Source organism: Stegostoma tigrinum, chromosome 16 (assembly GCF_030684315.1).
Source record: "Stegostoma tigrinum isolate sSteTig4 chromosome 16, sSteTig4.hap1, whole genome shotgun sequence".
In the NCBI taxonomy this organism is placed as follows: Eukaryota; Metazoa; Chordata; class Chondrichthyes; order Orectolobiformes; family Stegostomatidae; genus Stegostoma; species Stegostoma tigrinum.
Genome location: NC_081369.1, coordinates 35196823 through 35217609, shown reverse-complemented (window position 1 = coordinate 35217609; position 20787 = coordinate 35196823). Strand labels below are relative to the sequence as shown.

The 20787-nt window shown below is 39.6% G+C and overlaps 1 protein-coding gene across 5 annotated transcripts in view; it reads right to left on the bottom strand.

Moving 5' to 3' along the window:
• Positions 1–20787, bottom strand: part of dpy19l3 (dpy-19 like C-mannosyltransferase 3) — an 81230-nt gene that overhangs the window by 44803 nt on the left and 15640 nt on the right. For 2 of the 5 annotated variants that reach the window (XM_059651698.1, XM_059651699.1), the window contains exons 1-6: positions 11339–11572; positions 10185–10612; positions 6563–6653; positions 5433–5554; positions 5140–5285; positions 4682–4805 (exon numbers count right to left, since the gene is read on the bottom strand). In XM_059651698.1, coding sequence (XP_059507681.1) covers positions 4682–4805; positions 5140–5285; positions 5433–5554; positions 6563–6653; positions 10185–10565 — 864 coding nt within the window. In that variant the 5' untranslated portion in view covers positions 10566–10612; positions 11339–11572. Of the gene's footprint in view, positions 1–4681; positions 4806–5139; positions 5286–5432; positions 5555–6562; positions 6654–10184; positions 10613–11338; positions 11573–20207; positions 20333–20787 lie in introns of those variants that run through there. The other 3 variants (XM_059651700.1, XM_059651702.1, XM_059651701.1) reach the window with 3 other exon arrangements.

Below are 20787 nucleotides of genomic sequence, written 5' to 3'. Positions count from 1 at the left end.
TTCACAAAGGATGGTGAGTGCCTGGAACACGTTGCCAGAGATGGTGGTGGAAGCAGATACAATAGCAGCATTCAAGAAACAAATATGCAAATAGGAAGGAAATAAAGGGTGCTGTAAGTGAAAACAGTTTAAAGTATGGAAGGGCAAAATGTGTTGGTGCAGGCTTGGAGGGGTGTATTCCTTGCAATAAATGTCAACGTTCAATTTCTCTTCCTAACTACTTGCTGTACGTACCTTGTGACTCATGTGGAAGGACACCCAGACTATTCTGCACCCAACACTCTGCAACCTCATTACACCCAAATAATATTCTGAAAGAAAATAAAACAGAAATTGCTGGAAAAGCTCAGCAGGCCTGGCACCATCTGTGGAGAAATCAGAGTTAACGATGAGTACAGTGACCCTTCTGAAGGTTCACTCTGATTTCTGTCCACAGATGCTGCCAGACCTGCTGAGCTTTTCCAGCAATTTCTGTTTTTGTTTCTAATTTACAGCATCTGCAGTCCTTTTGTTTTAAAAATAATGTTCTGCTTTATTGCTCTCACTGTCAAAGTGGACATTTTCCCCACATTATACCTCAATCTGACAACTTTTTTTCTTCGATGACATAAATCTATCTATAACCCTTTGCAGATTCTGTGTATCCTTCTCACAATTTATTTGCCTAACTACTTTTGTATCCATCAGAAAATCTGACTACAATACAGACTGTCACTTCATTCAAGTCATTCATATTGAGCTAAGATAATGAGATCCCTCTGTGGCACCTCACTAGCTATAGTTTGCCAAGTTCAAAATGACCAACTTATTCTAACTCATTTCTGTTCGTTCAACAATCCTCTATCCATGCTAATATATCACTCCCAACATGAAGAGTTTTTATCTTGTGTGGTACCTGTTTTGACACTTTACTGACTGCCTTTTGGATATTCAAATACATTGAGTTAACTGGTTTCCCTTTGCCTCTAAAGAGAGAGGATTTTTATATCCTCAAAGGGCCCTCAAGAAATGCCAACACGATTTTCCTTTTACAAAAACACGTTTATTCTAATTAAGCAGAGTCAACAACAGTACAGCACAGGAACGGGCTCTCAGCCCACTGTGGCTGTGCCAATCATGATGCCATTCTAAAATAATCTCATCTGCCCACACATGCTCCATATACTTCATGTGCCTGCCTGTTCAGGTGTCTTTCTAAATGCCTCTTAAACATTGGTATTGTATCTGCTTCTAACACCTCTGACAACAATGCATTTTAGGCACCTACCACTGTGTAATAAAAAAAAAACTTGCCTTGCACATCTTTTACATTTTCCCCATCTCACTTTAAACCTATGTCCCCAAGTATATGACATTTTCACCCTGGGAAAAAGACGCCAAATATCCATCTATTCCCTGCCTCTCATAATTTTAGATACTTCTATTCGGTTACCCCCAAGCCTCAAAGTTGCAGCTCTCACAAAAACAATCCAAGTTTATCCAACCTCTCCGTGTAACTTATACACTCTAGGTAACATCCTGCCAAAACTCTCTTACACACCCTCCACATCCTTCCTATAGTGTCATGACCAGAACTGGACGCAAAACTCCAAAAGTGGCCAAACTAAAAATTTCATACAGATGCAACATGACTCACCAACTTTTATATTCAATGTCCATATCGATGAAAGCATACGCCATATGCCTTCTTTACCATCTTATTCATTTGTGTTGCCACTTTGTGGGAGCTACAGGCTTGTATCCCAAAATCTCTTTACATATCAATGTTCCAAAGGTTCCTGCCATTTACCTTATACTTTCCTCTTGCATCTGACCTCCCAAAATGCATCACTTCATACTTGTCCGGATTAAACTCACATTATGGGGTACAAAAGACAGAAAGATAGAGGACAAAGACACATTCCTTCCTGATGCACTCAATGCTTTCTATGCTTGGTTCAACCAGAATACCAGCGGCGCAGTCACCTGCCCTGACAGCCCCAGACACACCTGTGCCCACTGTTACTGCTGCAGATGCCAGATCAGTCTTCCTGGGAGTCAACTCAAGGAAAGCGATGGGCCTGGACCATGTCCCTGGCTGAGCACTCAGATCCTGTACAACCAGAAGTTTTCACTAACATCTTCAATCTTTCCCCCTACCAGCTGAAGTCTCCACCTACTTCCAGAAGACCACCATTATCCACGTACCCAAGAAAACACATGCAGTGTGTCTTAATGTCTACCACCCAAGGCTCTGACTTCAGTAATCATGAAGTGTTTCAAGAGGCTGGTCATGGCCTACATTAGGTCTATTCTCCCAGCCTGCTTCAATCCCCTCGAATTTGTCTACCGAAATCACAAGTTCACAGCAGTCACCGGATCCCTAGCCCCGCACTCATCCTTGGAGCATCTGGACAACAAGAACACCTACGTCGGACTCCTGCTCATTGACTACAGCTCCACTTTCAACACCATTAGCCTCTCCAGACTGATCTCAAAACTGAGACCTTGGTCTCAGCTCCGCCCTCTGCAACTGGATCCTCGGCTTTCTGACCCACAGATGGCAGTGAAAAATCGACAACTGCACCTCCTCCACGGTAACACAACACTGGTGCACCCCAGGGATGCCTCCTCAGCCCCCTACTATATTCCTTCTACACCCACGATTGTGTTGCCAAATTCCGAATGAGCGCCATTTACAAGTTTGTTGACAACCCCACCACAGTAGGACTGACATCTAACAGCAAGTCAGAATACAGAAAGGAGATAGAGAGCTTGGTGGCATGGTGCAATGAGAACGACCTCTCACTCAATGTTGGCAAAGTTAAAGAACTGATCATTGCCTCCAGGCAGACAGGAGAACATGCTCCCATCTACATCAACGGAGCTGAGGTTGAGAGGGTAGACAGTGTCAAGTTCCTCAGAGTGACGATAACTCACAAACTGCCCTGGACCTCCCAAATAGCTGTGACAGCCAAGAAATCACACAAAAAAAACACCTGTCTTCCTCAGGCGGCTCAGGAAATTTGGCATGTCCATAAGGTCCCTCACCAACTTTTACAGATGCGCCACTGAAAGCATACCGGTCTGGTATGGAAACTGCTCTGCCCAGGATCGTAAAAAACCACAGAAGATGATGTACACAGCCCAGACCATCACAGAAGCCAATGTGCCATCTACAGACTCCGTTTACATGGCTTGCTGCCGTGCAAAAGCGGCCAACATCAAATTCCCATCACGCCCTGTTAATGATCTCCTACAATCTCTTCTGTCAGGCAGAAGATACAGAAGCCTGAACACACGCAAGAGCAAGTTCAGGAACAGCTTCTTTCCAGCTGTTATTAGACTGACAGATAGACTCTCTAGCCTCAAATAATGCTTATCTGGCTAACGGTGGTCTTGCCTAGCACTTGCCCTGCGCAATGTAACCTGTATACCTCAAAACCTTTTTGATCTGTACATCCTTGCTTACTATGATCTGCCTGTACTACTCATAAGCAAATTTTTTCACTGTATCTAAGTACATGTGACAATAAATCAAACCTTCCATTTCTCCACCCAACTTTCCAACTGATCTATCCTGCTGTATCCTTCGACAACTCCACAATATGACTTACATGTTGTCTGCAAACTTAACAATCAGACCACCCACATTTTCCTCCTAATCATTATTATATAAAAATTACAAACAACAGGTATCTTAGCACTGATCTTCGCGGAACACCACTGGTCACAGACCTCCAGTCAGAAAAACACCCCTCCATACATAAACTGTCTTCTATGACCAAGCCAATTTAATATTCAACTTACTAATGCACTGTGGATCCCACACGACTTAAATCATCTGGAGAAGCCTACCCTGAGCGATCTTCTCAAACACTTTAGGAAAGTCCACATAGACAAATTTCATTGCCCTACCCTCAATCGTTTTTGTCTCTTCCTCAAAAAATTCAATCAAGTTTGAGAGACAAAATCTCTCTGACACAAAGCTATGTTGACTATCCCTAGGTGAGTCCATTCTTTCCAAAACAGGAGTAAATCGGTGTGCCACAAGGATCGGTGCTGGGGGTCACTGCTTTGTGTCACTTATATAAATGATTCAGATGTGAACATAGAAAGTACGGTTAGTAAGTTTGCAGAGGATACCAAAATTGGCGGTACAGTGGACAGATATGGAGTTAAATATAGCTAATGTGAGGAGCTGCATTTTGGAAAGGCAAATTAGGGCAGGACTTAAACACTTAATGGTAAGGTCCTGGGGACTACAGAAGATGGGACTATTCTCCTTTGAAAGATGGCAGAGAGGAAATTTCATAGAAGCCATCAAAAATTATCAGCAGGCTAGACAGGGACAAGCTGTTCCTGAAACAAGAGGGCATAGAAAGAACAAGAACAAGAGGACATAGATTTAAAATGATGTTCAAATAAAGCAATGGTGATGTGAATGAAAGTTTTTTCAGACAGTGTGTTCCATACTCTGCTACCCACTAGCTGGAAACGTGCTGGAGGCAGGTTCGATGTGGTACTCAATCAACAGTAGAATGCAATGAACACCAATGTTTTCTTAATTAGTCCTGCTTACTTTAATCTCGAATTTTATCAGATATTTTGTTTTTGAAATCAAGTGTGTCAACAAATACAATGCACGCTTTCATGTTGACTAACCTTCAGTTGCTTTACAACAATAAATGTTGATACTAACCTGTTGAGAAGGTTTGAGCTGTGGTCTAAAGTAGTACGTGATTGCCATTATTTGTAATGCAAAAAATGGAAGTGACCAATTTTCCCTCAGTGGAATGGTAAATTCCACCCTTGTTGTATCCACTCTATAAAAATCAAAAAAATAGTTTCAAATAGGAGATCAATTTATTTGAATCAGCGCTTACAGTTTCTATAGGTCAGGGTTTACCAAAATAGTGTCAAAAACTGAAACTTTGGGGTATCAACTCCTAGACAGCACCTTGGAGCTCTCTTCCAGCCCGCACAGGTCTTTCTCTCCAATCACCTGCTGTCTCAATTCTCACCAAGGGGTGACAACAACGTTCAAACCTCAATATTGGGGATATATTAACAACTGGTAATCTTGCACATTGTATATATAATTAAGGCATTTTTAAAACCATATATATTTTTTCTACACCAGCAGGTATTAATACCTACCTGTTTAGAATGTACCATATAGCTGCCAGTGCACCCGACATCCAGGTACCACTTAATAACCAGCTGGTAATGTACAATGAAATGACATAGAGGGTCTGGAGTCCAAATACAGTATACAGGTAGAAGTAGACTGGTTCCAGATATCTCTGTTAGAAAAATAATAGAAATAAATCTTCACATTACTTGATTACAACAAAAGCTAAGACAGGCACTTACTAAAGCTTGGAATAATTACTGAAATGTAAATTCAAATGCATTCACTGCATGGTAAAAACTGTTTTTTTTAAAATTACCTCAATTGATAATGTTTTGTACAAAATGCTTAGAATAACCTCCTGGTAAATGTTCATCCGCTTCAGGAGGTTTATTGTTCTCCTTGATTCGGTTTTGTTGTCATACAAGAGTTCCTTCAAACCTTAAATAACAAATCACAACTTTAATTTTAAGCACTGAAACACCCCACAAAGGTCTAGGCCCGAAACGTCAGCTTTCCTGTTCCTCCGAAGCTGCTTGGCCTGCTGTGTTCATCCAGCTCTACACCTTGTTATCCCACAAACTTGGTAATTGTTAATTTATGATTTAGGCATCATTAAGTACTGTAGCCTTTCTCATTTTTTGGTTTGGTCTCAGTAAATGGATAGATTAAAAAATTTTCCCGTTTTGAATAAACCCTCTAGATTCCAAAATCACAGTCAGAGAGTTTATAGCTATCATGTTTGAGTAAACTTACAGTCTTTGTTAAATATCAGCTGCAAGCTCAGTGTTTTAAGAGATAAATACAAATGAGCAAAGTTTAGAGATAGCAGGAACTGCAGATGCTGGAGAATCTGAAATAACAAGGTGTAGAGCTGGATGAACACAGCAGGCCAAGCAGCATCAGAGGAGCAGGAAGGCTGATGTTTTGGGCCGAGACCCTTAATTTCTTTACAATTTGTATCAGTACTAGATCCTACCAAATTATTAAGGTTTTAGAATTAAACCAACAAACTGATCAATAATAAGACTTAGAGTGTAGGTGTTGTCTCATTACCAAAGCAGGGGAGTTAGTATCGCAAGTGCTGGTAATATAATTACAACTGGATATTGCACAGATTGTTAATTTTTAACAGTATATTTTTGCGTATATGACACAGTGTAATATCAATAAGAATGCAAAGCTATAATATGAAAAAAGTGGTGTTTATTCTTGAATGGTGTTTTCACTTAAACCAACAGAGAACAAAAAAGACCAATTTTGTTAGATATTTTATAAACTGACAGTAGTAAAATGTTCCAGTGTAAGGCACATCAAAAATTGCATTTATGGTACATGAAGTGCCATTGTGACACATGCCAGTCGTAGTTGCGCACTCTCCCCAACATTGATAGTATTAAAATATAATTTACTGAAGCGTCAACATAAACCGTAGAAGTACGTCATCACCTTGGGTTATGGTTGGGGCCTGCAACATCTGCTTGTAATATGAGTAGTATAGGCCACACTCTGTCCTGAAGGAGATTTCCTGTTCAACTACCTGTATGTAAAGTGGATTGCAATTATGTTCATTAGGTGAAGCAGTAGTATTTATTCACAGAACTAAATGTAAGGTACACTTAGAAGGTATATTCAAAAACAAAATTTAAAACCTAGAAGGTTTCTATCTTAATGGAAACAGGATGCAGCCCATTTCACACAGTTAAAATAAAACAACTGCAAATGCTGCAAATCTAAAACAATAACAGAAATTGTTGGAGAAACTCAGCAGGTCTTAAACCATCAATGGAGAGAAACTAGTGTTAGTGTTTTGGGTTGAATGACATTTTTTCAGAATTTCTATTGATTTTCTCCAGCAATTTCTGTTTTTATTTCATACAGATAACGGCGTTGAAAGATTTGTCATGTGCAACAAACAATTTGCTGTTCTCATACTTTTTAAAATAATTAGCTGTTGTCCAAACAATTAATACTACTTGTCAGTAGGAAGCTAGTGAACTCATCAAGAACCTACACATCTATAATATCAACTGGCATCAAAAAGAGTACATTTCTAAAGTCCAAATTTAAAATCTTCTCTTTACCAATAGTAAGGTTGGTCAATTTTTGGTGAACATTTAGGAGTATTACTATTTTAGTCAGGTAAATAGGACAGTGAAGGCAGTATTTCGTACGTTTGCTTTTATTGGTCAGTAGATGGAGTATAGGAGTTGGGAGGTCATGTTGCGACTGTACAAGACATTGGTTAGGCCACTATTGCAATACTGCATGCAATTATGGTCTCTCTGCTACATGAACAAGGCTGAGAAACTTGAAAGGGTTCAGAAAAGATTTACAAGGATGTTGCCAGGGTTGGAGGGTTTGAACTTTAAGCAGAGGTTGAATAGACTGGGGCTATTTTCCCTGGAGCATCACAGGCTGAGGGGTGACCTTTGAGGTTTATGAAATTATGAGGGGCATGGATAGGGTAAATAGACAAGGTCTTTTCCCCTGGGGTGCGGAGTCCAAAAACTAGGTGGCATAATTGTAAGGTGAAAGGGGCAAGATTTAAAAGGAACCTAAGTGGTGAATTCTTCATGCACAGGGTGGTGCATGTATGGAATGAGCTTCCTGAGGAAGTGATGGAGGCTTAGTACAATATTTAAAAAGGTACTTAGGAGGGGTATGGGCCAAATGCTAGCAACTGGAACTAGATTTATCTAGGATCTCTAGTCATCATGGGTGAGTTGGACCAAAGGATCTGCTTCCGTGCTGTACATCTCTATGACTCTAACTAAAATCAAAGTAGTTCATGTGATGCTTATTAGCCTAGAACCTGAAGCAGAAACTTACAACCAAATGTTGATTTTTGAAATTGCTGTCATTCACACAGCCAATACAAAGAGATTTGCAGTCTATCATTTCACTTCCATTACTATTTGATAAAGGATAAACCTCTGTATCCAAAAACATGGAGATCTCATTGAATGCCGAGTTCGCCTAGACCTGTGTGGGAAAAAATGTGTTTTTTTTTCTCTATGAATCTTCACTGCTGCCTGCAAGCGCTGGGATTTTGTCAATGACTCCAAGCTGCCAAGTTCTGCAAGCAAAAAGTTCTGAAGCTTTAAAGAAAAATCCTCAACAGCATTTTCAACTTTGAAATACACAGCTGATGACTGATGATGAAAAGGCAGAACTGAACTTTAATGAAGAAAATACAACCCAATTATACTTGACGATTAGTGCATATGGAAGAACAAAGGATTTCCTTGTATCTCCAAAACTTCAGCTGGAATCTACTATAACAGTACATCGGGATCATATAACTGTAAGACACAATATCCTCCAAGCCAAAAAGATTGAGTGGAAGTTAGCGTATCTAGAACAAACACACAAGACTGAAGCTTATTGGTATAGGAAAAGCTCCAACTGGGTCATGGGAAGTTAAATGATTTGTTGCCCTCCGCAGAAAAGGTATTGCGCTGATGTGTGTACTAGGATTGTTAACATGGCCAGTTGGCTTATGGTAGCATTCTCACCTTCAGGTCAGAAGGCTGTAGATTCTGGTTCCACCTCAAAGACTTGACTGCATAATCTGGGCTGACACTTCAGCCCTGCACTAATGCAGGTTCAGTTCTGGCTGAAAATGGCAGGCATGTTCAAAAATGTGGGATGCTTTCTGCTCGCATTGTTCACTATCAGAAGCAGAGCAGAACTCGTAGTTCTATTTGCCTATTCAGCCTCAAACCCTCCCAACTTGGCAACATCTTCGTCAATCTGGTCTGAATCCTTTCAAGATTTTCAATCTTGTTCCGAGAGCAGGCAGACCAGAATTGCACGCAGTATTCCAATAGTGGCCTAACCAATGTCGTGTATAGCCGCAACATGACCTCCCAACTCCTACATAGTAGGAACTGCAGACCCATTTCTGAAGAAAGGTCCACGCCCAAAATGTCAGCCTTCCTGCTCTGCTGATGCTGCTTGGCCTCCTCTGTACATCCAGCTCAACACCTTGTTATCTCCTATACTCAATGCAGTGACCAACAAATGCAAACATACCAAATGCCACCTTCATTATCCTGTCTACCTGCAACTTCACTTTTAAGGAGCTATGAACCTGCACTCCAAGGTCTCTTTATTCAGCAACACTCCCCAGGGCCTTACCATTAAGTGTATACGTCCTGTCCTGATTTGCCTTTCCAAAATGCAGCACCTCACGTTTATCTAAATTAAACTTCATCTGCCATGCTAAACTATTCCATGTAGGTTTCATCTGGGTGTCAATCACACATAGATAAAAGACAGAAAGAGAAAAAGGTACGTTCATTCGTCAGTGAAGCTTTTCATCATGGATTTATAATCAAAGGTTAGTGAGTTGCTAGAATTTAGATATTCTGTTTTAGAACAATTAATGTAAAGTTTTACTTCTGTGATGTTGATTCTGCAGCCATATCCATGGGCTATTTCTACAATTTTCTATTTCTTTCCTATGTTTCTTTTTTGGTAGTAATCTTAAAGGCACAATGTGCAGGGCATATTTAAATTTAGTTGAATTTTGACATTAGTGGAGAGTTGAAGATTGCAGATTATTCTTGGATAGCACCGAAAATATGAATATCCAATGACATGTGTGCTTTGTGGATCAATAATGGCAACACAGTAACAGCAAAGACAATAAATTTAAGGGAGTTTGAGGGATTACCTTCTTAAAATAGGCAACAGTTCATCATAATTTGAATAGGTAAAATTAATTGAATTAATTTATTGAGCAATTTCTCAATGGTTAATAAAACTCTCCAAGATAAAGCACATCTTATCTTTAATAACAACATATTTTGAGCAAGATAATTCATGAACAAAAAACTTCATTCTAATATAAAAAGTAAGCAAAATAGCCAACACAAGTTATCATGTCATCAAACACAATATTTAGAGACTACTGGCAGCTTTCTACATACATTCAATAGGCCAAATAAGTACTTGCACTTCTACAGTGGTTTGAAAAGACTGCATTTTATTAACATGTTAACTGAAAGTACAACCGCTGCCTTTGGAAACCATTTCCTTTCAAAGACATCAGCAAGGTACTCACCTGTATATTTGAAAACCATAGGAAATTCTCATGTAGTGACTGAACATACCAGGAGTGAAAGCATCCTAGTATGACTCCAACAGAGATACCTAGCAATGAGATAATCTCCAATGTCTGTAGAACTGACCAGATACCAGTTGCTACCAATTTCCAAGGTGAGGCGTTACTTCTTCCATGAGTGGCAGTATGAACCGTTTGCTTTTCATTTCTTTTCAAAATATGCTGGGGAAGTTCAGCAGAAATTTCAAATTGATGTTTCCTCTTCCTCAAAGTCATGATGATATGCCATTGAATGTAACAAAATCTCAATCGTCTTTTGCTCTGTCTGGGGGCTATAGGTAGCTGTTCTACTGCTCTGTTCAATGTAGCACCTGTCTTCATTAGAAATCCAATGCACAATCAGGCAGTACAAGTCATGCTGTGATCTGCTATAGAGTCATAAATTGTAATCTTTCAGTCTGGAACATTGCCTCACTACATTTAGTGATTGCCAATATCCTCTTAAACTTCTACAAACAGCGACAGTAGAAAATGTAAATAATGCAGAGAACACAACAGTACATAGCACACACGTAATGGTCTATGCTGCAGCTTATTAAATTTAATAGAAATACTAAACAATTGAAAGTGCTGTAGATTTGAATAAATAATTATACCTGTCCAAAATATACAGGGGTAGGATTATCCAAAGTAACAGCTTTTCAAATTGAACAGCTTTTAGAGTCAGTCATGAAATATTACAGAAAGGAGGCCATTCAGACCATCAAAATCTGCACTACCTCTTCCAAAGAGCAATCCAGTTAGTCCCACTCTTGCTCTATCCCACATTCCTTCAATTATTTCCACCTGCCAAAAATTTTTAACATCAGTCAGTCTTTATCCCTGTGGTTTATGAACTCGATTATGGTCTTGCCCTTTTCCATTGAGGTAAGCCTCTCCAGTCTTACAACCCCACAAAATAGCTTTGCTTTTCCAATTCTGAACTCTTGCACATTCCCAAACTTTTTTTCCCGCACCCCTGCCCCCCACCACCATCACCCCGCGCGCACCCCCCCACCCCAATTACCACCGGCCACTTGGACCCTACCTCTAGAATTCTCTCCCAAAGCCTATTAATCTTCCCCTACCCTCTTTAAGGCGCTCATTAAACCTACCTTTCAGGCCATGTTTTTAGTCACGTCCTAACGTTTATGGTTCGTGTCAAATTTTGTTTTAACAATTGCTCCTTTGATCTGCCTTGGACATTTTACTATTTTAAAAAGGATTTCTTGTAACTCCATAAAACACTCACTTCAATTGTTTCACTATACGAAATGCACACAAACTCAACCTAAAGTAACTACGCTGCAGTGATGAAATTCTAGCATGGGGAAACTCTACTCACTCAGCTGCCTTAAAACTCTATTAGTCTCGTTTATACTTTTATAGGAGCCAAAAATCACACTCGCAAGCAATAGTTTACTTTAGCTCTAATTGCTGATTGGATACAGCTGTTACATAGCTTAAATAATTAACTCCAAGCTGCTGCACAAACATATTAGTAAAAGCTAGTGGGTCCAACTTGACTACATCCTACATCCTGAAATGTCAAAGCACATCAGTGTAGAAGGAGGTGTAAGGTCAAAACAACTTGTGTTTGGAATGATCACCTGCCATTGGCCAAGTGAAAGCAGCTCAGGCATGAGCACAATACTGTCATTCAAAGATCCAGACATAGTAGCATACAGGGTCTGAAGGAAAGGAAAACAGCAAAATTACTTCAACCAAGCTTCTGTAAGTTCAATCCTGTCTATTCCAAGACTAACAGAAGGTACCAAGGAAGAACAAATCACATCCTTTTACATCATCAATTGCCTTTTACAGGTATTTTGAATATGCACTCGTTTCTTAGTTACAGCAAATTGAAATTTCCATCCAGGATGTAGCCAGATTGGATTGAATACTAATATGTTTACACAGAGGCTTTGGGGCGTCAAAGGTATGTACTTAAACTAAGCAACAGCTGCACCCAACCAAAAATGCACCAAATTGCAACATATGAACGATTTTGATAGAAAGGAAACCTTCCAACAGCTGCTTTTCTTCCAACTTTTCCAAACAATTTTCCAAGAGTTTTCAAATGCAGTGCCAAAAAATTCTGACGAACTATTCTCAAGTGACTTCAACAAAACTACTGGGAGAAGTACCTTTATACCGTCAAATTTGTTTATTCAGAAACCAAATTGGTATAAATAAAACATAATATTTTAAGATGTTTCCTACTCGGCTGCCTATTCAGTTAAAAATTATTGTGGCTGCTTATCATACAAATTTTATCAGGTTTTTTTAAGCTGTATGCTTGATCAAACATGTACTATATACTGTGTACATATGTATTATATAATGCTTCAGGGATACACTGAAAACCTCACTTACAAAGTACAGCATTCACACCGACACCTGAGAATCACTGGCCCAAAACTATCCAAAAAGGAGGAGGAGCATCTGGGAAAGCATCGAGCACCTGGAGATCTGGTGTCAGGAAAAAGCAGAAGCCAGGCGAAAGCAGCGTAAGGAGCGCACTACCACAAAACCTCACCCATCCCTTCCTACAACCACAATTTGCCCCAAGTGTGGCAGAGCCTGCGGAAGCTGCATCTGGCTGTACAGCCACCTAAAGACTCACCCTGAGAGTGGGTTAGAGTCATTCTTGTTTAAAAAGGACTGTCAATAAATGAATGAAGTGAAAATTATACTGTGAAAAAAGAAAGGATGAAAAGTTATCAATGTACAAGTCACACAGTTTACATCAACACTTGGAAGGAGACGCTGCATACAGTATGAGGAGCCAGGCACTAAATCAACTTTGGTGGAGATGAGGAATAGCAGGGGAAAGAAGTCACTTGTGAAAGTGATCTACAGGCTTCTTGACAAGAACTACAATGAACAATGGACCTTAGCGGAAATATTGGATGCTTTCAATAAAGGGAAGGCAATATTCATGGGTGATTTTAATCTACATGTAAACTGGAAACATCAGATTAATAGTAGTAGCCTGGAAAAGGAGTTCATAAAAATGCTCTCTAGATAATTTATTTGGCAGCACATGAGAGAGAGTAGATTATATTAGATTTGCTATTAAGTAATGTGACAAGATTAATGTACAAGCTCACAGTAAAAGCACCCGTAGGTAGCAGCAACTGCAATAGAGTTGAATTTTACGTCCAGCTTTAAAAAAAAGAATATTGGATCCAAAAATCATATTTTAAACCTAAACAAGAGCAGCTATGAACATAAATGTGAACTAGCAGAGATGAATTGCCATACCAGGCTCATAGGTAGATCAACAGTGACAGACATTTAAGGTGACATTTCTGAATACTCAGAATAAGTATATTCCTATGATAAAAAAAATTCCAAAGTGGGTATTTAACCAAAAAATTTAAGGAAAGAATCAAAATTAAGGAAATTGTGGAAAGATCAGTGACCGATTGGATAATTGGTTAGAGTATAACAAACAGTAGAGAATGACTAAAAGGCAGGAAAAAAATTATAATATCAAATCGAAGCTAGGTAGGAATATAATGAATGGATATGAAGAGTTTCTACATTCAATAAAAAAAAGTAAGAAAACGGATTGTTGGGTTTCTACAGAGTTAGAAGCACAAGCCATAATATTTAAGTGGCGATCAATGTGTGAAGGTTCACGACACTACTGTGCAAACAAAGGACGCCAGTTAATCCTGGAATGTCTGTTCTGGACGACTGAAGGATGTACTGAGGCTGTGTGATGGATGATGACGACGATCTGAGAGATCTGTAGCATTGTGCTGAAAGAGCTGAACATTCTGCAGATGGAATGGTATCTTCAGCATTCTACGGTGCAGTAGCACTGGCCAAGAAAACACAGGCAGGACCTCTTTGTGAACCTTGTTCAATGAAATGGAACTACATGAAGTCATCTTTCATTGACTATAAATGTTTTGGTGCTGTTGAGGCCAGCATCCCCTGTGTAATCCCAACTACAAGTACAGCTTAATACATTGCTCTTTCTATGCAGTTGATATTAATTATAAGTTAACGTTACAAACAGATGGAAGCTTCCATAGCATCTGATACTCTCTTTTTCAATTATGAAGTTTCGTACAGAACAGATGCTATGGAAAAGTTAGCACACTGTCAAGTGTTAAGGATGGCTAGCCTCTACACATTTTTTGTAGTTGTAGCTAAAATTATATTCATTCACACAGCTGATGATGACAAATGAACATGTATTTTCAAATGTGAGAAAGTACAATGAAGTGACACACCATACCATATATATGCCCTCAAAGGTCTTCTTTTTCCTTTCACTCCCACTATATGTAGTTTCGGTTTCAGTATCTGCAGCTAGAATGAGGGAAGCATGGTGTGCAGGTCTGCGTGTATATCTGGAACACAGAGCGTACTGGACCTGGAAGCCGCCAATCTATCCAGAGAGGCAACTAGAGGTAGAACAGTACCGAATGCATTGGTGGACTCCTTCAAACTTCATGTCAATTTCCCTAAGTGCCTCCAACAGACCTGCCTGCTGTTCCTGTTTCAGCTGGTGCATCTGAATAAAGTTATTGATGGTCTATTGCCTGGAACTGTGCAGGTGCTTCGTCTTTAGCAATCCTCAGAGTGCCAGAGACCCGGACTGTTTCTTCTTTGACCAGCAGTGGAGATGTGGCCATAATGTGCCCACCAGAACGTGCCCCAAATTTGCTGTAGCTAAAGGACCTACCATGGTGTCAGTATCTGAGCTGATGGAGGATGCATGAGACAGCTTTACTGGTGTTACTTCTGAGGGATCTACAGCCTCTTCCTCAGACATGGAGGAGGAGATGGTATCCTGAAGGGTTCATCTTTTGATGGTGTTGACTATGCAGATGCCACTGGTGCCTGCAGGAGATGAGACACAGAATGAATTGTGGAACAGGCATAGAAGGTTGAATGCATTCTGGGCCATGCTCAGAGTGATGGTAATGGAATGGCAACACAGAATTTGACAATGAATCTTATATGGACGAAACGACAAGATGATTCTCGGTATCACCACTTGATCAGTCACAGTCCTTTCCTGTTGGGCAAGGAAATTCTCGTCATTTCTCTTGGAATGAGAAAGAGATGGATTTATTGAGATGAAAGTGGCTGGCAGATCTGCTGGTGCTACAGCAGGTGAGGGGAGAGTGGTGATATGTCATATGTGAGTGAATATGCAGTGCAGAAAGCTTGCAAGATTAGTGGTGTAGGGGTGCTGGGATTAGACACAATGAATGAAGAAAGATGCTAGAAACAACAATGAGAATGGTAGATCATTAACCCTGATATGAGTGAGTAAGGGTGACGGGGTCAAAAACACCAGTAGTGTGGCAGAGCCCTCTGGCTACAGGGATGTCATCACCATCAGCTGTGCAGTTACCTGGTGGCCATCTTTGCTGCTCTTCTTCGCACCACAGCAGATATGCCAATTTATGTTCCAGTCATTCCCTCAAATCATCCTGAGTAAATTCTTTACATGAACTGCCTATAAATCAGGGCAACTGTCAACTGCAGATTGGTGATCAGCTAAAAGACTTTGCAGAATTTCAATTATCTCTTTGATTTTTCTGTTGTTAAACTGATATTGAGGGGCCGAGAATAGAACTTGGGAAAATAAAATGACCAGAAGACACAGGAGTGGAAGTAAGGCCATTCGGCCCATCAAATCCACCCTGCCATTTAAATCATGGCTGATGGGCATTTCACCTCCACTCCCTGCACTCTCTCCGTAGCCCTTGATTCCTTGTGAGATCAAGAATTTATTGATCTCTGCCTTGAAGGCATCTAACGTCCCGGCCTCCACTGCACTCCGTGGCAATGAATTCCACAAGCCCACTACTCTCCGGCTGAAGAAATGTCATCTCATTTCCGTTTTAAATTTACTCCCTCTAATTTTAAGGCTGTGCCCATGGGTCCTAGTCTCCCTGCCTAACGGAAACAACTTCCCAGCGTCCACCCTCTCTAAGCCATGCATTATCTTGTAGGCTTCTATTAGATCTCCCCTCAACCTTCTAAACTCTAATGAATACAATCCCAGGATCCTTAGCCGTTCATCATACGTTAAACCTATCATTCCAGGGATCATCCATGTGAATCTCCGCTGGACATGCTCCAGGGCCAGTATGTCCTTCCTGAGCAGTCATATTGATAAAAAACAATGCACAACAGTGGAAAGCTTTTAATACAGTGCTCAAAATGTAAGAAGAATATGGTCCTCAAAGAGAAGGGGAGTGTTAAAGAAAAGAAATTAGAATGGCAAAGGTTAAAACACTGAGGAAGCCAAAACAAAATACTAGTGATAAAATGTGTTATAAACACAGCAAAATAGGAAGAATGGGAGTAGGACTATGAAGGGATAGAGAGTATAATCTTAGCGGTGACACCAAAGAGACAGGGAATATTTAATAATTATTTTGCTTCCCCATTTATGAAAAGAGCAATTAAATAAATGTATTTTAGACACAAGTGAATGTATTGAATAAACTATGTAACTCAGAAGAAGTAACTCCTAGGTCCAGATGGATTGCATTGCATATTATAAATGAATTCAGGGAAGGAATAAACAGAGGAATTAGTACGTATATTGAATAATTTGTTCGAAAAACGAGAACAGCCAAAGATCTGGTGAATAGCTAAAGTAATTTAAGGGGAGAACAGAACATGTCCAGGGAATTATAGACCTATTTATGATCAGTGGCAAAGAAAATGAAGAAACCTTTGACAATCAGGGTAACTAAATTGTCAATGCAACTTGAAGAAGAAAAAAATAGTTTTCTTTCTTCTCTGAAGGCCGTCACATAATGCCATTAATACTTGGTCTATTATTCTGATTTGTAACATCAGATTCCCTTAAGGGAACGCAATAATGGTCTGACTGGGCAAACTGCAGATCCACTGATACTGAAAATAATAGTGTTATCATGTGCCATACTCAATTTTATCTGCGTGTCTTTGGTAAAAAAAAAACGGAGTAGGTTAAATCAATAGGAGAGAGAATGTTGTCATCATCAAATCTAAAATAAGTAGTCTTTCTATAGCTTTTAACTTTGTTGTTATAGTCACTACTTAATAAGTTAAAGTAACATTTTGACAGAACTGTCCATATACAGTTGAAGAACAAGCCCAGTCCAGCACCACACAGTTAAAGCAGCCAAGATTCATGTAAAGCTGCTGGTGCCTTTGAAACTGTCGTGTTGTGTTACTTCAAGAGCTTTGCCTCTCTACTTCAGGCAATTCATCACAATCATGCTTTGAAGCATCCATTAACTGTTCATTGGGTATTCCGGGGATTCATTTGCCTATTATTGCTCATTTTGTATTCTGCAAGAGTAGCCAAATTTGCTGAGGTTGGTTGTTCCTCATACTGTCTTTCTTTTTAATCATCCCATTGCAGTGAGTCCTGCATCCAGCAGCTAGCCATTAGCGAATTTTCTACTCGTCGCACCATCCCATTTGTTTAAAAAAAACTGTAATGAATGATTAGTTCAACAGGAACTTTTAAGGCAGTAAATATCTGAGCCAACAAGATTTTACTTTCAGGGAATCAAACACCAGTTTGATTCAGGAGCCTGTACATGAGATAACTCAGCAGAATCCATCAATTTTAACAGCATACTAATCCGGGGATCTCCAACTTGAACTTCTTTAATATTTTACAGAATCTGTTTAAATCCATAATACTTTCCACCTTGGAATGACCATCTGTCTTCCCCATGTTCTTCAAAGGCTATCTATGCCTTATAGGCTTTTAACAGGTCTTCTTTCTTAATATATTTCGCTCGAAAACTCAGAAAACAGCAACATTTACCATTAGCCAATTGATGATCATCCAGCTCAAAAGATACTTTACTTTTGATAACAAGTAAATTTGCCAAGGCGGTACCTTGTTTTCTTCTTGGTAGGGACATAGCCCATCTTCACTGAGCCACTTATTCCTTCTACTGTATGCGTGGTTCAAGCTGAGAACACTGAAAAGGTAATCTTACCCTGATTATATACACTTGTGTTCTGTCAATTTTAGCAATCACCACCTAAAATGGAGTTTCTGTCTAATTTCTTTACTCAACTTCTAATCTTCATCTTTAGACTTACATGTTCTATTCCAGAAAGCCGGTTAATAAAGTGTAGAACTATGGCCAATCTTTTAATACACATTAACATGAAAAATTACATCTCCTGACCCAACAACAATTTTGATCTCAAATGAATTCCCATTTCTTGCCAACCATCCATTTACAATTAAACACAATTAACACAGGCAGAGAAGGGTGCTTCAGTTTGACCGAGTTTTAGCTGCATAAGAGTAAAATAAAAAATTTAAAGCAAGGAGGACTACTAAAAATAATTTTTGAAACACAAAACATAGAAAATAAACAAAAAGGCTGCCTATATGTTTTTAATCCCCTGTGTAGAATCACCTAGTTAGCCTATAATCAATATTAACATAGAACATAGGACAGTACAGCACAGTACAGGCCTTTTGGCCTACAACGTCATGCCGAACTTTTATCCTAAACCTAAGGTCTATCTAACCTCCAACCCTACCTTATGCTATCATCCATATGCCTATCTAATAGCTGCTTAAATGCCACTAATGAGGTTGACTCCACTACCCTCTACGGAAATGCATTCCAAGCCCCGACCACGCTCTGAGTAAAGAACCTACCTCTGACATCTCCCCAATATCTATCTTTCATTTTAAAACTATGTCCCCTCGTAAAAGCTACCTCCACCCTTGGAACAAGTCTCTGGCTGTCTACTCTATCTATATCTCTGATCATTTTGTACTCTAACAAGTCAGCTCTCATCCTTCGTCATACTAAAGAGAAAAACCCTAGCTCTCTCAACCTTTCCTCGTAAGACCTTCCCGTCCGTTCCAGGCAACATCCTGGCAAATCTCCGCTGCACCTTTTCTAAGATTCCCACATCTTTCCTGTAATGAGGCGACCAGAACTGGACACAATTCTCCAGATGTGGCCAAACCAGACTTGTGTGTGGTTGGAACATAACTACACAGCTCTTGAACTCAATCCCTCCATTAATGAAAGCTAACACACCGTATGCCTTTTTAACAACACTATCCACCCGAGTAGCAGCTTTCAGGGAACTGTGAACATGAACCCCAAGATCGCTCTGCTCCTCCACGTTGTCAAAAATCTTTCCGTTAACCCAGTCTTCTCCTTTCAAGTTTGTCCTTCCAAAATGAATCACCTCACACTTTTCAGGGTTAATCTCCATCTGCCACTTCTCAGCCCAGCTCTGCAACTTCTCAATGTCCCTTTGTAAGCTAGAACAGCCCTCCGCACTGTCCACCACATGACCCACCTTCGTATCGTCTGCCAACTTGTAATCCACCCTTCCACTCCTACATCCAAATCATTTACAAAAATCACAAATAGAAAAGGACGCAGAACAGATCATTGTGACGGCACCACTTGTTACTGAGCACCATGCTGAATATTTTCCGTCCACTACCACCCTGTGCCTTCTAAGGGTCAGCCAATTCTGAATCCAATCTGCCACAGTTCCCCCTATCCCATGCCTCCTTACCTTCTGCAAGAGCCTACCATGGGAAACCTTATCAACGCCTTACTTAAATCCATGTATACCACATCCACTGCTCCACCTTCATCGACATGTTTGGTCACCTCTCCGAAGATTTCAATAAGGTTAGTGAGGCATGATCTACCCTTCAGAAATCCATGCTGACTATAATGGCTGAAGCTGCCCATATTTGGCATGTTATGGATCAATCTGCAATGATTCAAGCTCAATATAACATTTCACTTACAAGTATACATGTTATCAACGGACAAGATTCCCAGTACATAAAACATTCAATGCAAAAAATTAAGCCAAATTACAATCTAGGAGAAGAAAATTAAAAATCAAAACAACTGCCTTTAAAAAAAAATGACCATCCTCAATACCATTTTGTTCATTCATTTAACTTTACATTATTAACTGATTTCAGCCTCTTACCTGAATTGAAGAAAACCACAGATCATTCTCGTGCAAAGTTGCAACATAAACTGAGGTTAGAAGTCCTAAGAAAATTGCCATAAATCCACCAACCATGAAAGTTATATTCTTCAATACCACTGGACCTATGGAATTATACACTTGATTATTAAAAATTCTTAAAAAACCCAACTGTTCAAACACTTATTTCAGTGTATTTTGTGCATTGTTCCAAGAACAGATAGGACTGGGGACCCTAAAACTAAACCAATCCTAGTTATAACGGGATGTAACATTAATTGAAGGCCAGTCATAGCTAGACTTTGAGCAAATAATTAATGTAGTTATTAAGGAAAGTATAAACACAATCAATGAAATAGGAGGCAAGATTTTAAATGTCATATGCAACTCAGTAAAATTGTTGGGAGAAGCAAGTGATAATAGCATCCTCAGGTATCTTCGGTATTTATATTGCAACATTACTTTTACGTAAAATAATTCCCAATTTTCCCTGCAGCCAGAGATGAATTCCAGCAGCAATGAAAAAGAATACATATGCAACTGTCGAACAAGTTGACTGCAGCTTTGTTCTAATTGTGGA